The sequence below is a fragment of the Rana temporaria genome, chromosome 1, assembly GCF_905171775.1.
Source record: "Rana temporaria chromosome 1, aRanTem1.1, whole genome shotgun sequence".
NCBI classification, from domain to species: Eukaryota; Metazoa; Chordata; class Amphibia; order Anura; family Ranidae; genus Rana; species Rana temporaria.
In genome coordinates this window covers 684,875,282-684,902,080 of record NC_053489.1, presented here as the reverse complement: position 1 = coordinate 684,902,080, position 26,799 = coordinate 684,875,282, and the positions used below count along the sequence as shown (strand labels likewise).

The 26,799-nt window shown below is 46.6% G+C and overlaps 1 protein-coding gene across 1 annotated transcript in view; it reads left to right on the top strand.

The window, feature by feature from the left end:
• LOC120924700 (dual specificity testis-specific protein kinase 1-like) overlaps positions 1-21,187 on the top strand; it is a 55,928-nt gene extending 34,741 nt beyond the window's left edge. The window contains exons 3-10 of the mRNA XM_040335710.1: positions 80-128; positions 1,998-2,144; positions 6,231-6,313; positions 9,495-9,576; positions 9,662-9,745; positions 13,194-13,283; positions 16,172-16,304; positions 19,317-21,187. Of these exons, the coding sequence (XP_040191644.1) occupies positions 80-128; positions 1,998-2,144; positions 6,231-6,313; positions 9,495-9,576; positions 9,662-9,745; positions 13,194-13,283; positions 16,172-16,304; positions 19,317-20,926 (2,278 nt within the window). The 3' untranslated portion in view covers positions 20,927-21,187. The remainder of the gene's footprint in view (positions 1-79; positions 129-1,997; positions 2,145-6,230; positions 6,314-9,494; positions 9,577-9,661; positions 9,746-13,193; positions 13,284-16,171; positions 16,305-19,316) is intronic.
• Positions 21,188-26,799: the final 5,612 nt, after the last annotated feature.

Here is a 26,799-nt window from a genome sequence, read left to right as displayed (position 1 = left end):
TCCCCCATGTCCTGTAAGTCTAGTATAAGATGTAGATGTACCTCCATTTCCTTGCTGACTCTCATTCTCTCTTTCTCAGGTTCATGGGGGTGTGTGTGCATCAGGGGCAGCTTCATGCCCTGACAGAGGTGAGTACTCCACTCTCAATACCGATCATTGCTGGAGACATTCTACCTGTGTGTGTGTGTGTGTGTGTGTGGCTGTGTGTGAGGTCACATTATTGTATGGAGATCTGTAGCTGGGTGTGAGGTCACGTTGGATGGAGATCTGTAGCTGGGTGTGAGGTCACGTTGTATGGAGATCTGTAGCTGGGTGTGAGGTCACGTTGTATGGAGATCTGTAGATGTGTGAGGTCACGTTGTATGGAGATCTGTAGCTGGGTGTGAGGTCACGTTGTATGGAGATCTGTAGCTGGGTGTGAGGTCACGTTGTATGGAGATCTGTAGCTGGGTGTGAGGTCACGTTGTATGGAGATCTGTAGCTGGGTGTGAGGTCACGTTGTATGGAGATATGTAGCTGGGTGTGAGGTCACGTTGTATGGAGATTTGTAGCTGGGTGTGAGGTCACGTTGTATGGAGATCTGTAGATGTGTAAGGTCACGTTGTATGGAGATCTGTAGCTGTGTGTGAGGTCACATTGTATGGAGATTTGTAGCTGGGTGTGAGGTCACGTTGTATGTAGATCTGTAGCTGGGTGTGAGGTCACGTTGTATGGAGATCTGTAGCTGTGTGAGGTCACGTTGTATGGAGATTTGTAGCTGGGTGTGAGGTCACGTTGTATGGAGATTTGTAGCTGGGTGGGAGGTCACGTTGTATGGAGATCTGTAGCTGGGTGTGAGATCACGTTGTATGGAGATCTGTAGCTGCGTGAGGTCATGTTGTATGGAGATCTGTAGCTGTGTGTGAGGTCACGTTGTATGGAGATCTGTAGCTGGGTGTGAGGTCACGTTGTATGGAGATCTGTAGCTGTGTGTGAGGTCACGTTGTATGGAGATCTGTAGCTGGGTGTGAGGTCACGTTGTATGGAGATCTGTAGCTGTGTGAGGTCACGTTGTATGGAGATTTGTAGCTGGGTGTGAGGTCACGTTGTATGTAAATCTGTAGCTGGGTGTGAGGTCACGTTGTATGGAGATCTGTAGCTGCGTGAGGTCATGTTGTATGGAGATCTGTAGTTGTGTGTGAGGTCACGTTGTATGGAGATCTGTAGCTGGGTGTGAGGTCACGTTGGATGGAGATCTGTAGCTGGTTGTGAGGTCACGTTGGATGGAGATCTGTAGCTGGGTGTGAGGTCACGTTGGATGGAGATCTGTAGCTGGGTGTGAGGTCACGTTGGATGGAGATCTGTAGCTGGGTGTGAGGTCACGTTGGATGGAGATCTCTAGCTGGGTGTGAGGTCACGTTGGATGGAGATCTCTAGCTGGGTGTGAGGTCATGTTGGATGGAGATCTGTAGCTGGGTGTGAGGTCACGTTGGATGGAGATCTCTAGCTGGGTGTGAGGTCACGTTGGATGGAGATCTCTAGCTGGGTGTGAGGTCACGTTGGATGGAGATCTCTAGCTGGGTGTGAGATCACGTTGTATGGAGATCTGTAGATGTGTGTGTGAAGTCACGTTGTATGGAGATCTGTAGATGTGTATGAGGTCACGTTGTATGGAGATCTGTAGCTGGGTGTGAGGTCACGTTGTATGGAGATCTGTAGCTGGGTGTGAGGTCACGTTGTATGGAGATCTGTAGCTGGGTGTGGGGTCACGTTGTATGGAGATCTGTAGCTGGGTGTGAGGTCACATTGTATGGAGATCTGTAGCTGGGTGTGAGGTCACATTGTATGGAGATCTGTAGATGTGTGAGGTCACATTTTATGGAGATCTGTAGCTGGGTGTGAGGTCACGTTGTATGGAGATCTGTAGATGTGTGAGGTCACGTTGTATGGAGATCTGTAGCTGGGTGTGAGGTCACGTTGTATGGACATCTGTCCTGACCGATGATGTGTGTTTGCAGTACATCAATGGCGGGAACCTGGAGCAGTTACTGCAGAGTTCGGAGCCCCTCTCGTGGTCTGTACGGGTGAAGCTGAGTCTGGACATTGCTCGGGGTCTGCGCTACCTGCACTCTAAGGGGGTCTTTCATCGCGATCTCACCTCCAAGGTAATCCAGTGTGTTTGTGGAAGTTCCTTACAATCTGTATCTTCCTGATCACCCAATCATAGCTCTGGATGACATCTTATCATCTTTTTTCATTCATTCGGGTCTTCTGGGGCCCCAAACATCAAGATCTCTGTGTAGTCCCAACCAGTCCTGTCCAATTGTATCATGTGTGGCCCACTTATTGGTAACCTAGGTGGATACCGAGCTTAATTATATAATGGGTTGCCCACACATAATGTGTGGCCTGCTTAGTGGTACACTTGGTAGATGCTGGGCTTGATTATATAATGTGTGGTACCCTGGGTAGATGCTGGGCTTGATTATATAATGTGTGGTACACTGGGTAGATGCTGGGCTTGATTATATAATGTGTGGTACATTGGGTAGATGCTGGGCTTGATTATATAATGGGTGGTACACTGGGTAGGTGCTGGGCTTGATTATATAATGTGTGGTACATTGGGTAGATGCTGGGCTTGATTATATAATGGGTGGTACACTGGGTAGGTGCTGGGCTTGATTATATAATGTGTGGTACATTGGGTAGATGCTGGGCTTGATTATATAATGTGTGGTACACTGGGCAGGTGCTGGGCTTGATTATATAATGTGTGGTACACTGGGTAGGTGCTGGGCTTGATTATATAATGTGTGGTACACTGGGTAGGTGCTGGGCTTGATTATATAATGGGTGGTACACTGGGTGGATGCTGGGCTTGATTATATAATGTGTGGTACACTGGGTGGATGCTGGGCTTGATTATATAATGGGTGGTACACTGGGTGGATGCTGGGCTTGATTATATAATGTGTGGTACACTGGGTGGATGCTGGGCTTGATTATATAATGTGTGGTACACTGGGTGGATGCTGGGCTTGATTATATAATGTGTGGTACACTGGGTGGATGCTGGGCTTGATTATATAATGTGTGGTACACTGGGTGGATGCTGGGCTTGATTATATAATGGGTGGTACACTGGGTAGATGCTGGGCTTGATTATATAATGTGTGGTACACTGGGTAGGTGCTGGGCTTGATTATATAATGGGTGGTACACTGGGTGGATGCTGGGCTTGATTATATAATGGGTGGTACACTGGGTGGATGCTGGGCTTGATTATATAATGGGTGGTACACTGGGTGGATGCTGGGCTTGATTATATAATGGGTGGTACACTGGGTGGATGCTGGGCTTGATTATATAATGTGTGGTACACTGGGTGGATGCTGGGCTTGATTATATAATGTGTGGTACACTGGGTGGATGCTGGGCTTGATTATATAATGTGTGGTACACTGGGTGGATGCTGGGCTTGATTATATAATGTGTGGTACACTGGGTGGATGCTGGGCTTGATTATATAATGGGTGGTACACTGGGTAGATGCTGGGCTTGATTATATAATGTGTGGTACACTGGGTGGATGCTGGGCTTGATTATATAATGTGTGGTACACTGGGTGGATGCTGGGCTTGATTATATAATGGGTGGTACACTGGGTAGATGCTGGGCTTGATTATATAATGTGTGGTACACTGGGTAGGTGCTGGGCTTGATTATATAATGTGTGGTACACTGGGTAGATGCTGGGCTTGATTATATAATGTGTGGTACACTGGGTAGGTGCTGGGCTTGATTATATAATGTGTGGTACACTGGGTGGATGCTGGGCTTGATTATATAATGTGTGGTACACTGGGTGGATGCTGGGCTTGATTATATAATGTGTGGTACACTGGGTGGATGCTGGGCTTGATTATATAATGGGTGGTACACTGGGTAGATGCTGGGCTTGATTATATAATGTGTGGTACACTGGGTGGATGCTGGGCTTGATTATATAATGTGTGGTACACTGGGTGGATGCTGGGCTTGATTATATAATGGGTGGTACACTGGGTAGATGCTGGGCTTGATTATATAATGTGTGGTACACTGGGTAGGTGCTGGGCTTGATTATATAATGTGTGGTACACTGGGTGGATGCTGGGCTTGATTATACAGGTGGTTCTCAAAAAATTAGCATATTGTGATAAAGTTCATTATTTTCTGTAATGTACTGATAAACATTAGACTTTCATATATTTTAGATTCATTACACACAACTGAAGTAGTTCAAGCCTTTTTATTGTTTTAATATTGATGATTTTGGCATACAGCTCATGAAAACCCCAAATTCCTATCTCAAAAAATTAGCATATCATGAAAAGGTTCTCTAAACGAGCTCTTCATCTGAATCAACTAATTAACTCTAAACACCTGCAAAAGATTCCTGAGGCTTTTAAGAACTCCCAGCCTGGTTCATTACTCCAAACCGCAATCATGGGTAAGGCTGGGTTCACACTACTACACTACTTCCATCCTACTTTGCTCTGTGTTCAATGTTTCCCTATGAGAGCGTCGTGTAGCGTCCTACACAAGTTGGTCCGACTTTGAAAATGCTCCCTGTACTACTTTTGGTCCTACATTGATCCTACTTCAGGCCCATTGAATATCATTGAAGTCGGACCAAAGTAGTATCCTGTTCATGAAAGTAGGATGGATGTAGGACCAATGTAGGATAAATGTAGGACCAATGTAGCAGAGCAAAGTAGGATGAAAGTAGTGTAGTAGTGTGAACCCAGCCTTAGACTGCCGACCTGACTGCTGTCCAGAAGGCCATCATTGACACCCTCAAGCAAGAGGGTAAGACACAGAAAGGAATTTCTGAACGAATAGGCTGTTCCCAGAGTGCTGTATCAAGGCACCTCAGTGGGAAGTCTGTGGGAAGGAAAAAGTGTGGCAGAAAACGCTGCACAACGAGAAGAGGTGACCGGACCCTGAGGAAGATTGTGGAGAAGGACCGATTCCAGACCTTGGGGGACCTGCGGAAGCAGTGGACTGAGTCTGGAGTAGAAACATCCAGAGCCACCGTGTACAGGCGTGAGCAGGAAATGGGCTACAGGTGCCGCATTCCCCAGGTCAAGCCACTTTTGAACCAGAAACAGCGGCAGAAGCGCCTGACCTGGGCTACAGAGAAGCAACACTGGACTGTTGCTCAGTGGTCCAAAGTACTTTTTTCGGATGAAAGCAAATTTTGCATGTCATTCGGTAATCAAGGTGCCAGAGTCTGGAGGAAGACTGGGGAGAGGGAAATGCCAAAATGCCTGAAGTCCAGTGTCAAGTACCCACAGTCAGTGATGGTCTGGGGTGCCATGTCAGCTGCTGGTGTTGGTCCACTGTGTTTTATCAAGGGCAGGGTGAATGCAGCTAGCTATCAGGAGATTTTGGAGCACCTCATGCTTCCATCTGCTGAAAAGCTTTATGGAGATGAAGATTTAATTTTTCAGCACGACCTGGCACCTGCTCACAGTGCCAAAACCACTGGTAAATGGTTTACTGACCATGGTATTACTGTGCTCAATTGGCCTGCCAACTCTCCTGACCTGAACCCCATAGAGAATCTGTGGGATATTGGGAAGAGAAAGTTGAGAGACGCAAGACCCAACACTCTGGATGAGCTTAAGGCTGCTACCGAAGCATCCTGGGCCTCCATAACACCTCAGCAGTGCCTCCATAACACCTCAGCAGTGCCACAGGCTGATTGCCTCCATGCCACGCCGCATTGAAGCAGTCATTTCTGCAAAAGGATTCCCGGCCAAGTATTGAGTGCATAACTGAACAGAATTATTTGAAGGTTGACTTTTTTTTTAATTAAAAACACTTTTCTTTTATTGGTCGGATGAAATATGCTAATTCTTTGAGATAGGAATTTTGGGTTTTCATGAGCTGTATGCCAAAATCATCAATATTAAAACAATAAAAAGGCTTGAACTACTTCAGTTGTGTGTAATGAATCTAAAATATATGAAAGTCTAATGTTTATCAGTACATTACAGAAAATAATGAACTTTATCACAATATGCTAATTTTTTGAGAACCACCTGTATTAAATCCTTTGACATTTAGTCCCGGGACCCCATGACACGGGGGCCACACACCTATTAGAAATCGGATGTACTGGACCAATCGGCTGTGTGTTGAGTACATGAGATGTAATTTAATATTCACATGTTTGGTGACGGCCTCCCCGTCTCTCCTAGAACTGCCTGGTGAGATACGATGACAGCGGATACACCGCCGTGGTGGGAGATTTCGGATTGGCTGAGAAGATACCGGACCGCAGGTGAGACCTCCCGGGGTCATGTGACCACAAGCTCGGGAGCTGTTTATCGTCTAGGAATCTGAAGCGGTGGCCTCCGCTCTCTGTGTTCCCCATGTGTCCACGTCTTCCACACGTGGCAGATGGTGGCAGATAATGTATTTAAAATTGAATAATTCTGAATTCTATTTTATTTTTATTACTTATTATGTACTGCTGCTTATATTTTCCAAAATGATTTAGTTTGATTACAATTTATTTTTATTTGATTATTATTATTTGTGTTTTTACTTTCTATTATATATTTTATGTATTTAATTTAATTTATTTTATTTTTTATTGCAATTTATTTCACTTTTTATATGACAAAGATTATCATCCATTTTAATTTGACTAATATGTATGTATGTGTGTGTGTGTGTGTCAAATTTAGAAATGGATGATGATAATCTTCATCAGCATATGAAAACTGAAATAAATTGCAATATAAAATAAATACGATTTAATACATAAAATATATAATAGAAAATAAAACACAAATAATTATCAAATTGTAGTCAAACTAATGTATTTTATTAAATTCATTACAATTTAATCATAACATAATATATTTTTTTATTATTATTTATTTTTAACTTATTTTCTATATTTATTTTGAGTCTAATATTTTTAAGTACGTTTATGTTTTTTTCTATTTGTTTTTGTTTTTATTATTGTTGTTGTTTTTGCTTTTATATCTGTAGTTTGTATTTATATATTTTCTGTAGTCTTTTTTATTATTTGATTACATGATTTATTTTTTTTGCAAATACACAAAACTGTGTGTGTGTATGTATGTATGTGTGTGTAGATATAGATATAGATATAGAGATATATATATATATATAAATACATTTTTTTGCATTGTATTTCATGCATGTTTATTTTGTTTCAGTAGTGTGTGTATGTATGTGTAATATATGTATGTGTGTGTGTGTGTGTATATATATGTGTATGTGTGTGTGTATATATATATATATAATGTGTGTGTGTGTGTGTGTGTGTGTGTGTGTGTGTATATAATATATATGTGTGTGTGTGTGTGTGTGTGTATATATATATATATATATATATATATATATAAATAATATTATACATACACACACTATTAAAACAAAATGAACATACATGAAATACAATGCAAAAAATAATTTTATATATATAAAAAAAATTATATACATACAGAGTTTTGTGTATTTGCAAAAAATTTTTATCCTATAATAAAAAAGACTACAGAAAATATATATAAATACAAACTACAGATATAAAAGCAATAATAAAAATAATCATAATAAAAACAAATAGAAAAAAAATAACGTACTTAAAAATGTTATTAGACTCAAAATAAATAGAAAATAAGTTAAAAATAATTATTAATAATAATAAAAAAAGTTATTAAATTGTAATGAAAAAAAAAAAAATATATATATATATATATATATATATATATATATATATATATATATATATATATATATATATATAATTTTTTTGCATTGTATTTCATGTATGTTCATTTTTTATATTTTATTACAAGTGCTGCTGGCATGGATCATAAAAGCCTGGCACCTCCCCCGGGCCGTGGCAGCACAGAGATGGTCCCCCATAGACACGAAATTTGGTTCAGTAACAGAAGTGAGAAATATTTGTGCCGACGCAGCACCTTTTACGCCCTGTAGTTTGCTCTTTGTCCCCGTGTAGCGTGTCACCATTTCATTCAGTCCGGCCGTCTCCGTTGCACTTCAGTTTCCCTTCTGCAGATTTTTCTTTTTGGATTAAAAAAATAAAAATCTTGTTGTCCTCCCTCCTCCTCCCAGTCTGCACTCTGCTGTATGGGAAATACAGAAGTCTGATACCGAGTTATATTTACATAAAGCCTATGCTGGTATATTTTTGTGTTTATATATATATATATATACACACAGAGCTGAATTAAATTGTGTCTTTTTATATCTGCCCGGAGTTCCCCTTTAAATCCTGTGCTGGAGGGGGGGGCGTCGCCGCGATCTGGTGTCACCCTCAGGTCTGCGGATCAGATATCTGGCTGATGAATAATTACTGAGTTTAATAACGCGAGTCCCTGACCTCTGCAGCGCCGTCACACACCGCGTCCCCCGGGGAGATCCAAGGTAATAGTAGAAGGGAGGATTGTACAGGGAAGGCGTCTTCCTTTTTCAGATTTCCTTTTTTATGTTTTTTTATTTCCTTATTATCTCAGCTGATCATATGAAAAAGTCTAGGGTGAAATTGATAGTTTGTGTCTCTGCCCCTCCCACAATGGGGAGATTTCCTGCAGTGGTTTGTGTCTCTGCCCCTCCCACAATGGAGAGATTTCCTGCAGTAGTTTGTGTCTCTGCCCCTCCCACAATGGTGAGATTTCCTGCAGTGGTTTGTGTCTCTGCCCCTCCCACAATACTGATATGCCCCTCCCACAATACTGATATGCCCCTCCCACAATACTGACATACCCCCAGTAGTTTGTGTCTGCCCCTCCCACAATGGGGAGATTTCCTGCAGTAGTTTGTGTCTCTGCCCCTCCCACAATACTGAGATTTCCTGCAGTGGTTTGTGTCTCTGCCCCTCCCACAATGGGGAGATTTCCTGCAGTAGTTTATGCCTCTGCCCCTCCCACAATGGGGAGATTTCCTGCAGTAGTTTGTGCCTGCCCCTCCCACAATACTGAGATTTCCTGCAGTGGTTTGTGTCTCTGCCCCTCCCACAATGGTGAGATTTCCCTGCAGTAGTTTGTGTCTCTGCCCCTCCCACAATACTGAGATTTCCTGCAGTAGTTTGTGTCTCTGCCCCTCCCACAATGGTGAGATTTCCTGCAGTAGTTTGTGTCTCTGCCCCTCCCACAATGGGGAGATTTCCTGCAGTAGTTTGTGTCTCTGCCCCTCCCACAATACTGATATGCCCCTCCCACAATACTGACATACCCCCAGTAGTTTGTGTCTGCCCCTCCCACAATGGGGAGATTTCCTGCAGTAGTGGCACCACTGTTTGGTGGGAGCCCCAGAAAGATACAAGATGGCAGCAATGGGGGGGGGGTCCGTCTGCCACCATCTTGGTTTTGGGGGGTGTTTCCCTTTTATGAGCCTCTGTGTGGTGTGAAGATGCTGTGATTTGTGTACGCCCCCCCCTCACCTTCCCGGCCTCTCTCTTCCAGTCAGACGGAGCCGCTCACAGTGGTTGGCTCCCCGTATTGGATGGCCCCCGAGGTGCTGCGCGGTGACCTGTACAACGAGAAGGTAATCTTTTCCGTATTTATCACCTCGGTGACCGGAAGCCGAGTATGACCTCCCCTCACCCGCTTTCCCTCTCCTCCTCCTCCAGGCCGACGTCTTCTCCTTTGGGATCGTATTGTGTGAGATAATCGCCCGGATTCCAGCCGATCCCGACTATCTTCCCCGAACAGAGGTGAGTCGCTCACAAGGTGTCTCCACCGGGCGGGTCTCTGTAGAGATCTACCTTGTGATTGGCTGGAGGGTAAAACCGAATGAATGTTTACTGTCTATGTATGTCGGGTCTTTAACAGAGTAAAGAGGCCAAAACCTATCCGTACCCGTCACCAGATCCCTGTCCTACCATCCGTACCCATCACCAGATCCCTGTCCTACCGTCCATACCCATCACCAGATCCCTGTCCTACCATCCGTACCCATCACCAGATCCCTGTCCTACCGTCCATACCCATCACCAGATCCCTGTCCTACCGTCCGTACCCATCACCAGATCCCTGTCCTACCGTCCGTACCCATCACTAGATCCCTGTCCTACCGTTCGTACCCATCACCAGATCCCTGTCCTACCGTTCGTACCCATCACCAGATCCCTGTCCTACCGTCTGTACCCATCACCAGATCCCTGTCCTACCGTCTGTACCCATCACCAGATCCCTGTCCTACCGTCTGTACCCATCACCAGATCCCTGTCCTACCGTCTGTACCCATCACCAGATCCCTGTCCTACCGTCTGTACCCATCACCAGATCCCTGTCCTACCGTCTGTACCCATCACCAGATCCCTGTCCTACCGTCTGTACCCATCACCAGATCCCTGTCCTACCGTCTGTACCCATCACCAGATCCCTGTCCTACCGTCCGTACCCATCACCAGATCCCTGTCCTACCGTCCCTGCCCATCACCAGATCCCTGTCCTACCGTCCCTACCTAGATCGCCAGGCTCCTGTCCTACCGTCCCTGCCCATCACCAGATCCCTGTCCATCACCAGATCCCTGTCCTACCGTCCCTGCCCATCACCAGATCCCTGTCCTACCGTCCGTACCCATCACCAGATCCCTGTCCTACCGTCCCTACCCATCACCAGATCCCTGTCCTACTGTCCCTGCCCATCGCCAGATCCCTGTCCTACCGTCCGTACCCATCGCCAGATCCCTGTCCTACCGTCCCTGCCCATCGCCAGATCCCTGTCCTACCGTCCGTACCCATCACCAGATCCCTGTCCTACCGTCCGTACCCATCACCAGATCCCTGTCCTACCGTCCCTGCCCATCACCAGATCCCTGTCCTACCGTCCGTACCCATCACCAGATCCCTGTCCTACCGTCCGTACCCATCACCAGATCCCTGTCCTACCGTCCGTACCCATCACCAGATCCCTGTCCTACCGTCCGTACCCATCACCAGATCCCTGTCCTACCGTCCGTACCCATCACCAGATCCCTGTCCTACCGTCCCTGCCCATCACCAGATCCCTGTCCTACCGTCCCTCCCCATCACCAGATCCCTGTCCATCATCAGATCCCTGTCCTACCGTCCCTGCCCATCACCAGATCCCTGTCCTACCGTCCGTACCCATCACCAGATCCCTGTCCTACCGTCCGTACCCATCACCAGATCCCTGTCCTACCGTCCGTACCCATCACCAGATCCCTGTCCTACCGTCCCTACCCATCACCAGATCCCTGTCCTACCGTCCCTGCCCATCGCCAGATCCCTGTCCTACCGTCCGTACCCATCGCCAGATCCCTGTCCTACCGTCCCTGCCCATCACCAGATCCCTGTCCTACCGTCCCTGCCCATCACCAGATCCCTGTCCATCACCAGATCCCTGTCCTACCGTCCCTGCCCATCACCAGATCCCTGTCCTACCGTCCCTGCCCATCACCAGATCCCTGTCCTACCGTCCCTGCCCATCACCAGATCCCTGTCCTACCGTCCGTACCCATCACCAGATCCCTGTCCTACCGTCCGTACCCATCACCAGATCCCTGTCCTACCGTCCGTACCCATCACCAGATCCCTGTCCTACCGTCCGTACCCATCACCAGATCCCTGTCCTACCGTCCGTACCCATCACCAGATCCCTGTCCTACCGTCTGTACCCATCACCAGATCCCTGTCATACCGTCTGTACCCATCACCAGGCTCCTGTCGTCCCGTCCCTACCTAGATCACCAGGCTCCTGTCGTCCCGTCCCTACCTAGATCACCAGGCTCCTGTCGTCCCGTCCCTACCTAGATCACCAGGCTCCTGTCGTCCCGTCCCTACCTAGATCACCAGGCTCCTGTCGTCCCGTCCCTACCTAGATCACCAGGCTCCTGTCGTCCCGTCCCTACCTAGATCACCAGGCTCCTGTCGTCCCGTCCCTACCTAGATCACCAGGCTCCTGTCGTCCCGTCCCTACCTAGATCACCAGGCTCCTGTCGTCCCGTCCCTACCTAGATCACCAGGCTCCTGTCCTACCGTCCCTACCTAGATCACCAGGCTCCTGTCGTCCCGTCCCTACCTAGATCACCAGGCTCCTGTCGTCCCGTCCCTACCTATATCACCAGGCTCCTGTCGTCCCGTCCCTACCTAGATCACCAGGCTCCTGTCCTACTGTCCCTTCCTATATCGCCAGGCTCCTGTCCTACCGTCCCTACCTAGATCACCAGGCTCCTGTCCTACTGTCCCTACCTAGATCACCAGGCTCCTGTCCTACCGTCCCTACCTAGATCACCAGGCTCCTGTCCTACTGTCCCTACCTAGATCACCAGGCTCCTGTCCTACTGTCCCTACCTAGATCACCAGGCTCCTGTCCTACCGTCCCTACCTAGATCACCAGGCTCCTGTCCTACCGTCCCTACCTAGATCACCAGGCTCCTGTCCTACTGTCCCTACCTAGATCACCAGGCTCCTGTCCTACTGTCCCTACCTAGATCACCAGGCTCCTGTCCTACTGTCCCTGCCTAGATCACCAGGCTCCTGTCGTCCCATCCATGCCTAGATTGCTGGACTCCTTAAGGTTATGGCTTGTGGTTTTCTTCTTTTTCATGTAAAGTGATTAGTGTTCAGTTTAAAGAGGACCTCTGCATTGGAAGATGCATCCAAAAACAAAGGCAAGCAGGGGGCCCAGGACTGGTCATCGGTATTTTCTGTGGTCTCCCTGCAACTGATCTTTACCCTATTACTGACCTACCATGTCTTGTTCTGTCTGTGTGTGTGTGTGGGGCTATTAATGTGTCTCGGGTGGCCATCTTGGTAGATGGGCAGGGCTTTGCTTCGTCATGTCAGAGCCGCCCTCCCGGTGGGGGAATATTCGGGAAGCAGCAAAAGAGGTGAAGGAAGTACAGGTTTACTGATTGAATGAAGCAGAAGCAGGGAGATCCTTTCACTGCAGGTCCTCGGGTACAACTTCCTCTCCAGCAAAGAGAACAATGAGCCGGACCGTATGGACATCACCCATCTCTTTCCATATATGGTGAGGTTGGCAGTCAGAAGCAACCAGGGAAGAAATTACACAACCCTCAGGGGATGCTCCCTTCCGGCTTCCTTCCCTCTAAATGATGGCTTACGGGGGGACATGGCCCATGTGTGTTGTGCCGTTTTTGTTCGTTCATCTCCTTGTGTCTTTCCCTGCAGGATTTTGGTCTGGACATCAAGTCGTTTCGGGAAATGGTTGAGCCGGACTGTCCCCCCGCCTTCCTCCAGCTGGCCTTCCACTGTTGTTGGGTAAAAAACACCTCCATATCTATAAAGTGTGATGATATGAGGGGAGCTGTACCCGGACATGTCGTTGTAGCACCTTACCGGACATTGAAGGAAACCCGGACTGTCATGGTTTAGTGGCCTTTAAGGGAACCTGTAACCAGACCGTTCATTTCAACAATCTTCTCATAAAACCATTAGATTATATTAGATTATATGTGCATTTTATGTACTTTCGGCCTGGTCTTTACCTGTTCAACCCTCCTTTTGTGTAGATGTCCAAAAGCCCTGGGTGCCGCCATCTTGGATGGAATGTCAGCAGACTCGGATCTGACACTCTAGAGCAGCCTTTCTCAACCTTCTACCATAGGGGAACACCTAAAATGATTTTAAGGTCTTCAGAAAACCAAACAATCGGGGTTAATGGGGAAAAATTCTGCTAACGTTGGTCAGTTGGAAATAGGCTTTGGCCCCAGAACTTTGTAGGCCCCATCCAATAAGAGGTCATACTGCCACAGCTCAAGGAGCCCTAGCAGTCCTTGGAACTCTGATTGAGAATGGCTGCTCTATATTATTCCCTTTCCCCCCTCTGTGGTGGATCAGTTTTCAGAGGGCAGTTAACACGTGGCTAGGAGGCAATGTGTTGCCCCCTTACTTGCTGTTTTGACATCGAAAGACAGCAAACCTACCTAGATCACCAGGCTCCTGTCCTACCGTCCCTACCTAGATCACCAGGCTCCTGTCCTAACGTCCCTACCTAGATCACCAGGCTCCTGTCCTACCGTCCCTACCTAGATCACCAGGCTCCTGTCCTACCGTCCCTACCTAGATCACCAGGCTCCTGTCCTACCGTCCCTACCTAGATCACCAGGCTCCTGCCCTACCGTCCCTACCTAGATCACCAGGCTCCTGCCCTTCCGTCCCTACCTAGATCACCAGGCTCCTGCCCTTCCCGTCCCTACCTAGATCACCAGGCTCCTCGCCTACCGTCCCTACCTAGATCACCAGGCTTCTGCCCTACCGTCCCTACCTAGATCACCAGGCTCCTGCCCTACCGTCCCTACCTAGATCACCAGGCTCCTGCCCTTCCCGTCCCTACCTAGATCACCAGGCTCCTGTCCTACTGTCCCGTCCCTACCTAGATCACCAGGCTCCTGCCCTTCCCGTCCCTACCTAGATCACCAGGCTCCTGCCCTTCCCGTCCCTACCTAGATCACCAGGCTCCTGTCCTACCGTCCCTACCTAGATCACCAGGCTCCTGTCCTACCGTCCCTACCTAGATCACCAGGCTCCTGCCCTACCGTCCCTACCTAGATCACCAGGCTCCTGTCCTACCATCTACCTTGTATACATAGATCGCCAGATTCCTGTATGGCGGTTGCGGTTCGGCCCCCTTCATTTAAATTGGACTTAATGTTTTAATGTACATCCCTGAGTAGTTACTTGTTCCTCTTTAGGTGGGTGATTGCTGGTGGTATTGGGCAGTAAGACTGTAGCTCAACCTGTTTTGATCGCCCCCTGGCTGCCCAAGTGAACAAGTCCTACAAATCTACAGCAAACCTTCTTAATACAGATTTGCACTCAACTGGGATAGCAGGCTTTCCAATCCCCAAGGCCACAAAGTAGCACAGTATCATATTGCCCCTCCAACATGCTTCACAGTTGTGATACATTTTTTAATGTTTTCCTGCCTCCACAGTACATTGTCCCAGAAACATTGGGTCCCCTTACCCACAGGAAATTTTGCAGAAATGGGTCCCTTGAAGAATTGAGTTCCCTCCCCCTCATAATATTGTCCCAAAAGAATTGGTTCCCCTTCCCCACAGAACATTGTCCCAGAAGAATTGGGTCCCCTTGCCCACAGAACGTTGTCCCAGACGAATTGGGTCCCCTTCCCCACAGAACGTTGTCCCAGAAGAATTGGGTCCCCTTCCCCACAGAACGTTGTCCCAGACGAATTGGGTCCCCTTGCCCACAGAACGTTGTCCCAGACCAATTGGGTCCCCTTGCCCACAGAACGTTGTCCCAGGCGAATTGGGTCCCCTTCCCCACAGAATGTTGTCCCATTCGAATTGGGTCCCCTTCCCCCAGAACGTTGTCCCAGACGAATTGGGTCCCCTTCCCCACAGAACGTTGTCCCAGACGAATTGGGTCCCCTTCCCCACAGAACGTTGTCCCAGACGAATTGGGTCCCCTTCCCCACAGAACGTTGTCCCAGACGAATTGGGTCCCCTTCCCCACAGAACGTTGTCCCAGACGAATTGGGTCCCCTTCCCCACAGAACGTTGTCCCAGACGAATTGGGTCCCCTTCCCTACAGAACGTTGTCCCAGACGAATTGGGTCCCCTTCCCTACAGAACGTTGTCCCAGACGAATTCGGTCCTCCTTCCTCACAGAACGTTGTCCCAGAAGAATTGGGTCCCCTTGCCCACAGAACGTTGTCCTAGACGAATTGGGTCCCCTTCCCCACAGAACGTTGTCCCAGACGAATTGGGTCCACTTCCCCACAGAACGTTGTCCCAGAAGAATTGGGTCCCCTTCCCCACAGAACGTTGTCCTAGACGAATTGGGTCCCCTTTTCCACAGAACGTTGTCCCAGACGAATTGGGTCCCCTTCCCCACAGAGATCATTGTCTCAGAAAAATTGGGTCCCCTCACAGCTCCCAGCACACCGACTGAGCTGTCAGATGACATCTCTTGATCCCGGCTTTTGATTGGGTGTCAGTGGGACAGGCTCCTGATCATATGACCTCTGTGAGAACCAATCACAGCAGTCGCATGATATAGAACCCATGCCACCTTCTGGCATTAAAGCCCACCAGGCAACGTAAAGGGGGTTACATTTGGTCTTGTGTAATCAGTCAGGTTTATATGTTCTATTGAAGGTGACGCCTTTTTCTGTTCATCCATAGATGGCGCCTGACTCCAGGCAGTCCTTCAGTGAGGTGAGCCTGCGACTTGAAGACATCATGGAGGAGATGGATGTGATGAAGACTCCAAACAGAAGCCAGAAGGAGGTGTCGGAGTTGATAACCCCAGGCAGTGGTGAGTATGAAGATATGGGTGGATAGCGGCTCCTGATTGGTCTCTCATCAATATGCCATGTCGGTGAAGGGAACTGACTTGGATTTTTTTTTATACTTGTATTATATAAAAATGTAAAGAAGTGGTTTCCTCAGATGAACAGCTCTTACCACGAAGAACCCTTTCTATACATAGGCAGAAATGATTTCATTCTCATCCATTGAAAGACACAGAAATTCAGAAACTGTCGGGTTATACTGCTGCCTACAGGAAACGGGGAAAACTCTAGAGCATCCCATGATACACCCTCCTACTCCCAGCATACCATTTCTTTCTTTCTTTCTTTCTTTCTTTCTTTCTTTCTTTCTTTCTTTCTTTCTTTCTTTCTTTCTTTCTTTCTTTCTTTCTTTCTTTCTTTCTTTCTTTCTTTCTTTCTTTCTTTCTTTCTTCTTCTTCCTTTTTCTACTATTGAGTCCTCATTTTATCACTGCTTGAGCTGCTCTCTACACGGGTATCTATCTAAATTGGTCTTTCCCAAGCCTGGCTTTGGTGTGCCAATAACAGGACCCCATTGGACTTGGCGTTTTATGGGTCTAATCCATCCATGGCCTTTGGGGCCTGGGTTTCCAAGGAGGCGCACTTTCCAGGTCCAGTTTGAAATATATGGCCACTTTGCAATATGCCCAGTCTATTAGCCTTTTAATAAATCAATCCCTCCTGTGCCTACTAGGTCAGCCATGACCAACTTTGACTGTTCCTCACCCAGATCAGGATCTGAATCCTCATTGTTACCCAGCGACCTTGCAGTAATACTTTCATGACCTGTCTGTCTCTTACCTGGTCTGTGTATCAGCCTTAGGGCTTGTACTCTCACACCTGCATGGTTAAGTAACCTTCCCTCAGTTTGGCTCCACCCTCGCCTCAACAGGAACCACTATTTGACACTGTGTTCTCCAAGCCTGCCTTGCCGTGCAATATTGTGTGTTTGGTTTCCTGCTTGCCGTGTGCTCTTTTTGTCTCCGTTACTGATCTTGGCCCGTTTTCGACTATCCCTGCCTGCTTGTGACCCTGACCTTTGGCGTGCTCTCTGTTAATCCTTGTCTGCTAGTCGTCCGACCTTTTGGCTTATCCCCTTACTATAACTTGTTATCCTGAGCTGCTGCTCCCTCTCTATCCTCCTGTAGCCTACTGTGAACGTGAGCTGGGGGGGCGCGACCTGGAGCCAGTTGCAGCGCAGTACATCCTCACCACTAGAGGCCCTGGTGAACACCTGCTGGCTTTTAGAATCCGCGCCCTGGGGAATCTTATGCTCTAGCTCAGGGGTCTCCAAAGATTCTAAACAAAGGGCCGGTTTATTGTCCTTCAGACTCTTGGAGGGCTGGACTTTGGCCAGCGGGAGTGGAAATTTTCCTGGTATCATTGTTAGTAAACATCTGGTATTAGGGGGAGGAATAGTGCTCTATTAGTTGTGTCAGTAGGAGAAATGGTGCTCCATTGTCGGTGTCAGATGGCAGAATAGTGTCTCGCATCAGTGGGAGGGATAGTGCCCCAAGGGCCGGATAAAGGCAAGCAAAGGGCCACATCCGGCCCTCGGGCCGCAGTTTGGAGACCACTGCTCTAGCTCATTGTGGGATTCATGTTGGTGCTCCAGTGTACCTGCTTTTCTGAACCACCCATAGTTCCTTCCGCAGCAGTCAGCTGTAGGGTCCACTACATTAGCGGTAGACTCCTGACCCCAACGGTGTGCATCCGTCACCTGGCCTCAGGTGACCTGACGCCCTAATACTTCTCAGAGCTTGACTCTTGTGTTGAACCTAGTACCCTTTTTCCTGGAATCCTTGTTGTGGGATACTTGGATGACCTCTGGTGAAGAGAGAAGGTGTCATGCATAAGAGCAGCAGGTTGACTTTCCATGTCCTCCTTCTGGTAATGTCGGAAGTTTCCCATATCTGGTATCATCTGCTATCGGATGCGGGCAATGGCAGCTCTTTGGCAGCAGGCAGTCCCGGTTCTGTTGGACCTGTTGGCTTGTTGCTGGGTGCCCACCGCTCCATTGGATGGCTTTTGGATGTCCTGACAATATCATTTGAATTCCTGTGTCCCTAAATGGGTGAGAAGGAAAATATGACTTTGTGCTCCTGTTAAATCTGTTTCTTGGAGTGTATTGAAGAGCACAGAGCCCACCTTCCTTTTTGTTCTCATCATGCTGTTGGTTCTGCTGGATACAAACTGTGGCATGTTTTCCTGTAGGGGTGCAATATAACCCAATGTTATCTGAATTCCTATGTCCCTTATTGACTCCATGTAAAGGATATTTTTTTTCCTCTATCCTACTCAACTATAGGAGAAAAGAGAGTGGGTCAAGAGTATAGGGGCAGTTGTTGAGGCTGGCCTTACACATATACCCACCCAGAAGGGTTATAATGGACTATCACGGTACTAACATACAACAAGGTTTTTTAGTGTAAAAAATAAGTTTAATACATATAAAATGATCTACAAGAAAATTCAATAAAATATCAACCACCGTTGAAGTGGAATATAGACAGTTCTTTCCTCAACAAGTTTCGCGGAATGGAACCGCTTCTTCAGGAGGAGATGTCCGAAGAAGCAAATAATACAGTAAGATACATAGTAAATACAGTATGATACAGTCAATGCAAAAATACAGCACACAATATAATACGGAGATCGGCTCGACCCAAATGGTCAGGCCAGATTGTGCAAGGAAGCTACCTGAAAGATTGTCGTATGTTGGTACCGAGATAGTCCATTATAACCCTTCGGGGGTGAGTATATGTGTACAGCCAGCCTCAGCAACTTCCCCTATACTCTTATCACTCCCTCTGTTCCCCTATATTAATTTGGATGATGGTACTTTATTATGTTTTTTTTTTATATTATTTTATGTGAGGCTATACTCAAAACCTTTGCATATCCTACACAACTAATGTTGTCTTCTTGTTCTTAGAATTAACATACTACTTTAATCTTTTTTTTTTTTTTTTTTTTTTTTTTTTTTTTTTCCTTAAGGTGAAAGGAGACCTTCGTTGCTCTCAGATAATCAGGAACGATCATGGGATCTTCCATCGCCCCCTGACCAGCGATTGTCCCGCAGCCAATCGGACATGTTCTCTCTCCAGCCGCCGCTCTTGCAGCGCTCTCAGGATCTGTACAATGACCTCATGCATGACGCTCCTGCCCGCATTAACCCTTTCTCTCAGAGAGAAGACCTGAAGGGTGGAAGAATAAAGCTTTACGACACCCCAAGCAAATCAGTCATTTCATTGACATTTGACCTTCCACCCCCACTGTCCTACCAGTCCAGCAGTCCGGTCACCCCGGAGCCCATGGTGGATGCCCAGTGTGACTTCTCGGAGATGATGGGCAGACCAAGGCGCTGCCGCTCTCTTCCGTCCTCTCCTGAGATAACGCGGAGAGGAAGTCTGTGCCCCATCACCACCCCGGTACAGAGAGGTCTCCACTTTAAAGGGGAAAGTTGTGACATTGATGTAAGTTCTGTACAAACGGATGGAAGCAATAGGACAGTCAATGGGTTCTTACAGAATGATTTTCAGAATTCTGTGGCGACTCCCACCACTAATCTGCTCCAAAGTCTAAATTCTCCAATGAATCTGGAATCCGGTGGGGTGACAGAATCTCTGCTTGATAAAGACTGGACATTAAACACGAGCGCTGGTGCGTGTGGCCAGGAAGTGAGACAGTTTGGTGGGGCTCTCATAGACTACATGAAGGAGGAGTCCACAGAAAAGAAAGCCCTAAATCCAAACAGTGAACAGTTGGCAAAAAACACTAGTCCCCCAAGTACTGATGACCCGAGGGAAAAAGACTCTGCAGAGAACTCTATTGGTGTTTCAGATTGGGAGGTCAAAGCTTTATCCCCAGATCTTCACCCTCATGGAACGAAGAGTCAACCTGGGGGTCCAGAGATCCCAAAGCCTCACGAGAGTTCAAAGGACTGGAATCAACGGTGGAAACCTAATGGGACAATGTCAGGAGACAATGCGGAACTTGTGCGGCCGGAGATTGGAGAGCCCATGGATTGTTCAAGCAGTCCGGAGAGCACAGAAGAGAACACTTTTTGTAGGAGGCTGTCGCAGGTGCGGGCCAATGGATCGCTTCCCGCTCGCCTGACTCCTCCTCACTCTTCATCGTCTTCTACACCTTTGTCTTCCCGTTCCCCCTCTCCCCCTGTAAGCACATGGCAGCAGGAACCACCAGGTGTCCCCAACAGCATAAGTCTTTCGGACAATAACAATGTAGTCCGCAGCAAGCCCATCGGATGGGTTGGCTTGCGGCATCCCCACCCTCTAGGTTCAATGGAGGGCAACCTATGGGAGGGTAGCTTACCAGGCCTGGGGTGTGAAGGAGCCGAGAGCGGAAGCATGGCTCCTCTGCATGCTTCCTCCAGTTCAGTCCTGGACCACGAAGAGACAGTATCCTGTCCTATCTGCTGCCTAGGGAGCTTCAGCTTCATATCGGTGTGTCGCCGTTCACCTCCAGACTCCTCCCGATATCAAAACCTGAACTGCGAGTCGAGTCGCGGCCTCATCCGCACAGCCCCGCGGCTTGGCACGCCCAGGCCAGGTCCAAGCAGGAAGCTGCCAGAAGCGCAAACTTAGCGATTTCCAAGTACTGTAGCTTTTCGGAAAGTCTTCTGATGCACGGGACACTTTTTGTGAGGGCTTTGTTTACAAACATGGAGCCGCTGTGATGGTTTATGTCCAAGTCCATGCGTTCTTTTTGCTCCGAGTTTGCACTTAGCTTTGGCCGACTACTGGTGCGAGCTACGTAATACTAATTTAATGTTTTTGTTGAAAGAAAAAATTCTTACGCATTGATGCACAAGCATGGCTACAATTTAGGGGCCTGTTATTTATTTATGAATGAGATAGAAGAGGACTCGGTTGATGAGTTTAATTACCAGCAAGGCACAAGCAGTTCTGCTCTCCTTCCTTCTGTTTAATGTGTCGCGTCTTTCCAGCCACGGGAAACTCAAAGTTCTGAGGAACCCTTTCAATGGACGTATCCAACGCTCCCCTTCCACCTAATGCTATTTGTATGACTCACGCTTGGTGAGCAGGAAATGATCACTCTTAGAGGTTTTGTGGTCACCTGAGCCACATCATGTCCCACCTATCGGTGCCACTTCTCGCCGGGACAGAATTGTTCAAATTCAATGTCCGTCACTCCCTTGCTCCTGCCTCTTCCTGGCTATCGATTGATTTCATGGTTAATTGAAGTGTTTGCCAAATGGATTTTTTTAGAAAGTTTTGAGTGGGGAAAGATTATTATAATACCTGTCCCGGTTTGTATTGGTATTGGTATCGGGGCTTCATTAGAGGGATTTCCTGTCCTACTGAAAGCCAGTAAAGGAAAATCTCCAACGAAGAAAAATTGGCAAGTGCAAAGTCTGAGATCGCCAAACAAAAGGTCTAATAGTCCAAGGTCTTCTAATATTAATATTTATATTCGTTAACTAGGAGCACCAACGTGTTTCGGCGCTCATAGCACCTTTCTTCTAAAAAATAGTAGCATGTTGGCTTAATTCATTTTGGTGTATTGTTTGAGTGTGCCAATTGAAAGGTCTAAGAGTCCAAAGTCATCTAATAGTGATATTGGTTCACAACAAGATAACAAGGAAGGCCAGCGTGTTTCGGCACTGGTGGCTCCACCTTTTCTACACGATAGACATATGAATACTCATGCCGGCTTAATTCATATTGGCGTATAGTCTGAGAGTGCCAAAGCGAAAGGTCTAAGAGTCCAAGGTCTTCGAATATCGATATTGGCTCACAAGATTACAAGGAGTGCCAACGTGTTTCGGCACTCCATAGCGCCTCCCTTCTAGAAAATAGACATATGAATACTTATGTTTGCTTTAATTCATATTGGTGTATTGTCTGAGTGTTCCAAACAAAAGGTCTAAGAGTCCGAAGTCATCTAATAGTGATATTGGTTCATAACAAGGAAGTCCAGCGTGTTTCGGCACTGGTGGCTCCACCTTTTCTATACAGTAGATATATGAATACTCATGCCGGCTTGATTCATATTTGGTGTATAGTCTGAGAGTGCCAAAACGAAAGTTCTAAGAGTCCAAGGTCTTCTATATTGATATTGGTTCACAAGATAAAAAGGAACACCAACGAGTTTCGGCACTCCATAGCTCATCCCTTTTATAAAATGGACCTATGAATACCTATGTTTTACAATAGACATATGAATACTCATGCCGGCTTAATTCATATTGGTATATATTCTGAGGGTGCCAAAAGGAAAGTTCTAAGAGTCCAAGGTCTTCTAATTTCGATATTGGTTCACAAGATAACAAGGAGCACCAATGTGTGTCGGCACTCATAGCTCCTCCCTTCTATAAAATAAACATATGGATATTGATGTCAGCTTAATTCATATTGGTGTATAGTTTTAGAGCACCAGACGCAAAGGTCTAAGGCCCCGTACACACGACCGAGTTTCTCGGCAGAATTTAGCCAGAAACTCGATCGGAGCCGTATTCTGCCGAGAAACTCGGTCGTGTGTACACTTTTGGCCGAGGAAACCGACGAGGATCTCGTCGGGCCAAATAGAGAACATGTTCTTTATTTCCTCGTTAGTCAATGAGGAAACTTGGCTCGCCGAGATCCTCGGCGGCTTCACAAGGAACTCGACGAGCAAAACGATGTGTTTTGCCCGTCGAGTTTCTCGGACGTGTTTACGGGGCCTCAGTCCAAAGTCTTCTAATATTGATATTGGGTCACAACAAGATAACGAATCACACCAATGCGTTTTGGCACTCAAATATCTCCCTCCTTCTATAAAATACATATGAAGACCTTATTGGCTTAAGTTATATTAGCTCAGTTCTTGGGGTATATCGCCCAGGTATATATATTAAACCTTGGTATATTCTTATGTCCATTTTTATAGCCCCAGTAGAAAAAGGAGATCTTTGAGACCCAAAAAAGGCATTGGCTGTTTAGTGTTCTCTTGTGAACCAATACCCATGTTTAAAGATTTTAGGTATTCATAGGTCTATTGTACAGTCCTGAAGAAGGGAGCAATATTTGAGCCACCCAAAAGCATTGAATGTTTTGAGTTATCTTGTTGGCCAATATTACTATTAGCGCCTTTTAGGTATTTATGTCTCTTTTTGAAGCCCCAAAGTAGGAGATCTCCAAGATCTTGACTGCCTTTTGACTCTTGGACAAAGCCATTTGACTTCTTTCTATTCTGGGTTCCCTCTGTTAATGTTGAGACCGACCGCCTCACCTGAGATTTTGCGCCCTTTACTAAGAAGTTTGACCTATTGATGACATGTATCCACCTTAAAAATCTAAAAAGAGGTGGGTTGTAGTCTTCTCCTACTCAACTAAAGAAAAGCCTTCTTTGTTCTCATTGGGTTAAATTTCTATAACGGAATCCTAGATCGCAATTAAAAAATGATGGGGGTGCAACTCTTCCCCACTTTATCCAAATAGAAGGTTTTGGCCAGACATACCCTTTAAGGCAGGGATCTCCAAACTACGACTCTCCCAGCTGTTGTGTCGTCCCATGAGGCATTTGTAAAAACTGGCCTTCACAGACATGACTAGCCCTGATGGGAATTGTAGTTTCTGAACAACTGGAGGGCCATAGTTTGGGGACCCCTGATTTTTAAGGCCTCATGCACATGGGCACTTGTGGCCATAGAAAACTTTAAATTTAAGTGTATATCTCTATCTGGGAGCTGCATACAGCCACCCATAGAAATCAGTGGCCGTAGGCGGGTATATGGCGGTACTTGCATAAACGTAATCTCTGTGTGGTCAGTTATAGCATTCCATGCTACATGTGGGACAGGGTCTGATTTTTATTTTTTTCACCATCGATGCAAAACTTTCGAAAAGTCCAAGAAGAAAAACGTCAGAATTCACGTTGGTGGCCAGAGTGGTGGAAAAATCTCTAAGACTGATCATGCAGCTTATTCCCTTCTAATGAACATGGCGCACACCTTGCGCAGATGTCGGTGTTGAGTTTGTTTGGGATGCATTTTGCACACGATTAGAAACAACAGCACTTATACCAGATGTTGCCGCAATTACTTTATACGTTTTCACAAGGATGAACAGACAATGGCCGCAGATGTGCCTATAAACAGCTGGCCTTTTTCCCTAACCATTTTTTTCAGCCCATAATGTGTGTTTGGAATACGGGGGAGGCAGAGCCATGCTGTATCCCAGCCCCTCTTGTATTGTAAGAGCATGTCGTGGGTGGATGAGGTGGAAAACGGAGCTTCTGTCCCAGTTGCGGGTGCTTCGGGTCAGGCCAGTTATGCAGTATTTCTGCAGGCACTGCCTTATGTTGGCGCTTCTGCCTATTTAATTGCCCCAACTTAAGTACAGTTTTCTTTCAGCTGCATAGGAAACGCTGTTCTTTGCAGATATTGGTGCCATTCCCAGCACTGCGCTGGGGTGTGAGGTGTACAGCTTGCTGCAGTTTGCCTGAACTGTAGTTTCCTCTGGACACTGCAGAGACTTTGAATCTAAGCACTTCAATGTGAGCAAAGCCTTAAAGCAAAAATCCACTTCTGATGACCATAAATATCCCCCCCTCCAGGTCAGGTACATACATTACAAGGATGCTAGAAATACTTTTTTTGTAGATCCTTGCCTGCTTCCGTTCTGTAGATGGTGAGCTAGACCAGTGTTTCTCAACTCCAGCCCTCAAGGCGCCCCAACAGCTCTTGTTTTCAGGATTTCCTTCAGATTAAACGGCTGTGGTAATTACTAAGGCAGTGAAGCTGATCAAACCACCTGTGCAAAATAATGGAAAGCCTGAAAACATGACCTGTTGGGGCGTCTTGAGGACTGGAGTTGAGAAACATTGAGCTAGACTATTCCAGTGCACTTGCTGAAAGGGAGCGCTAAGTGGGTAGGACCACATTGCTATTGCAACTTAAAAAAAGACACCCAGTATTGTTTAAGAAATACTCCTTAAAGTATCTCACTACAGATGAAAACTTCAAGTGGAATAAAGGCAACTAACCTCTTGCTGGCACTCGCCTTATGCAATGAATTGTGCTGCAGATCAGCTGGTAGATTGATCAGTATCATGAGATTAAATTTACCTGTGTAGTTTACCCGAACGTTTTAGAAAATGGGTTGTACAGAAATGTATATGGTATCCACTTTTAACTAAACTGGAGTTACCCTTTAAGGGGACAAGGCAACCCCCAGATCTTCCTAAATTTCCTCCCGTCTATATAGTGGCTCTAAAAAGAAACCCTGACCAGTCTGTGGTGGCTCTTATGAGTAACCCTAGCCCAACTATGGTGGCTCTCGTAAGGAACCATTACTCGTCTGTTGTGGCTCTTGTGAGTAACGATGAACCATCTATGGTGGCTCTTTTTAGGAACCCTGACCTGTCTATGGTGGCTCTGGTAATCCGGGCCCATTTTCGGTGGCTTTGGTATGGAACCCTTATTCATCTGTGGTGGCTCTTGTGAGGAACCCAGACCCATCTATGATGGCTCTAGTAAGGAACCCTTATTCGTCTGTGGTGGCTCTTGTGAGTAACCCTGATCTGTCTATGGTGGCTCTGGTAAGGAACCCGGACCCATCCATGGTGGCTCTGGTAAGGTACCCGGACCCATCTACGATGGCTCTAGTAAGGAACCCTTATTCGTCTGTGGTGGCTCTGGTAAGGAACCCAGACCCATCTATGGTGGCTCTGGTAAAGAACCCAGACCCATCTATGATGGCTCTAGTAAGGAACCCGTATTCGTCTGTGGTGGCTCTTGTGAGTAACCCTGACCCATCTATTGTGGCTCTGGTAAGGAACTGTAATGCTTCCAGTAATGTAAGACCTGTACATGACTCCCCTACTCCGCTGATGGCTTCTGACCTATGGTGAGACCTGAACCGATTCACTGGAGGATGCCATGCATTCTGAGCAATAATCCATAGTGAATTAATTGGCTGCTTCTTGGCTCGGTTCAGTTAACATAATTGCAAGTGTGAGGAAATGGTTTTATACTGAAAAAGTTTATAAAGTTAATCAAAATTTATGAAAATTAAGTTAAAAAAAATGCACAATTTTTGTAAAGGAAATTGATCACAATGGTGTTAAAACCTCAAAGGGGCACTAGGGCTAAAAGTGTATTACATGCTGTGTGATATTCCATTATTCTTTTGAGATTATTTGGTTTTGTTGGTAAAAGCAAGAAGGAAATGGTGAACTATTTGAACAGTTCTTTGGGGTTTTATCGTCTAACATTTGATGCATAGTATTTTTGTTGATTTTTAAAGGATAGGTTGTTCATCATTTTGCTCTCCATATTGAACCCTAGGAGAATAACATGCACATGTTGGTGTTGTATTATGCCTTTTACATAATGTTTGGCCCGTCGTTCTCATGATGGCACCATGGGATTGATCACCTGCTTCTGTGTCTTGAGCTCTTTTGATTTGTCTTCCTGAACCCCCCTCTGATCCATCGCAATCATTCATTGTGTTCC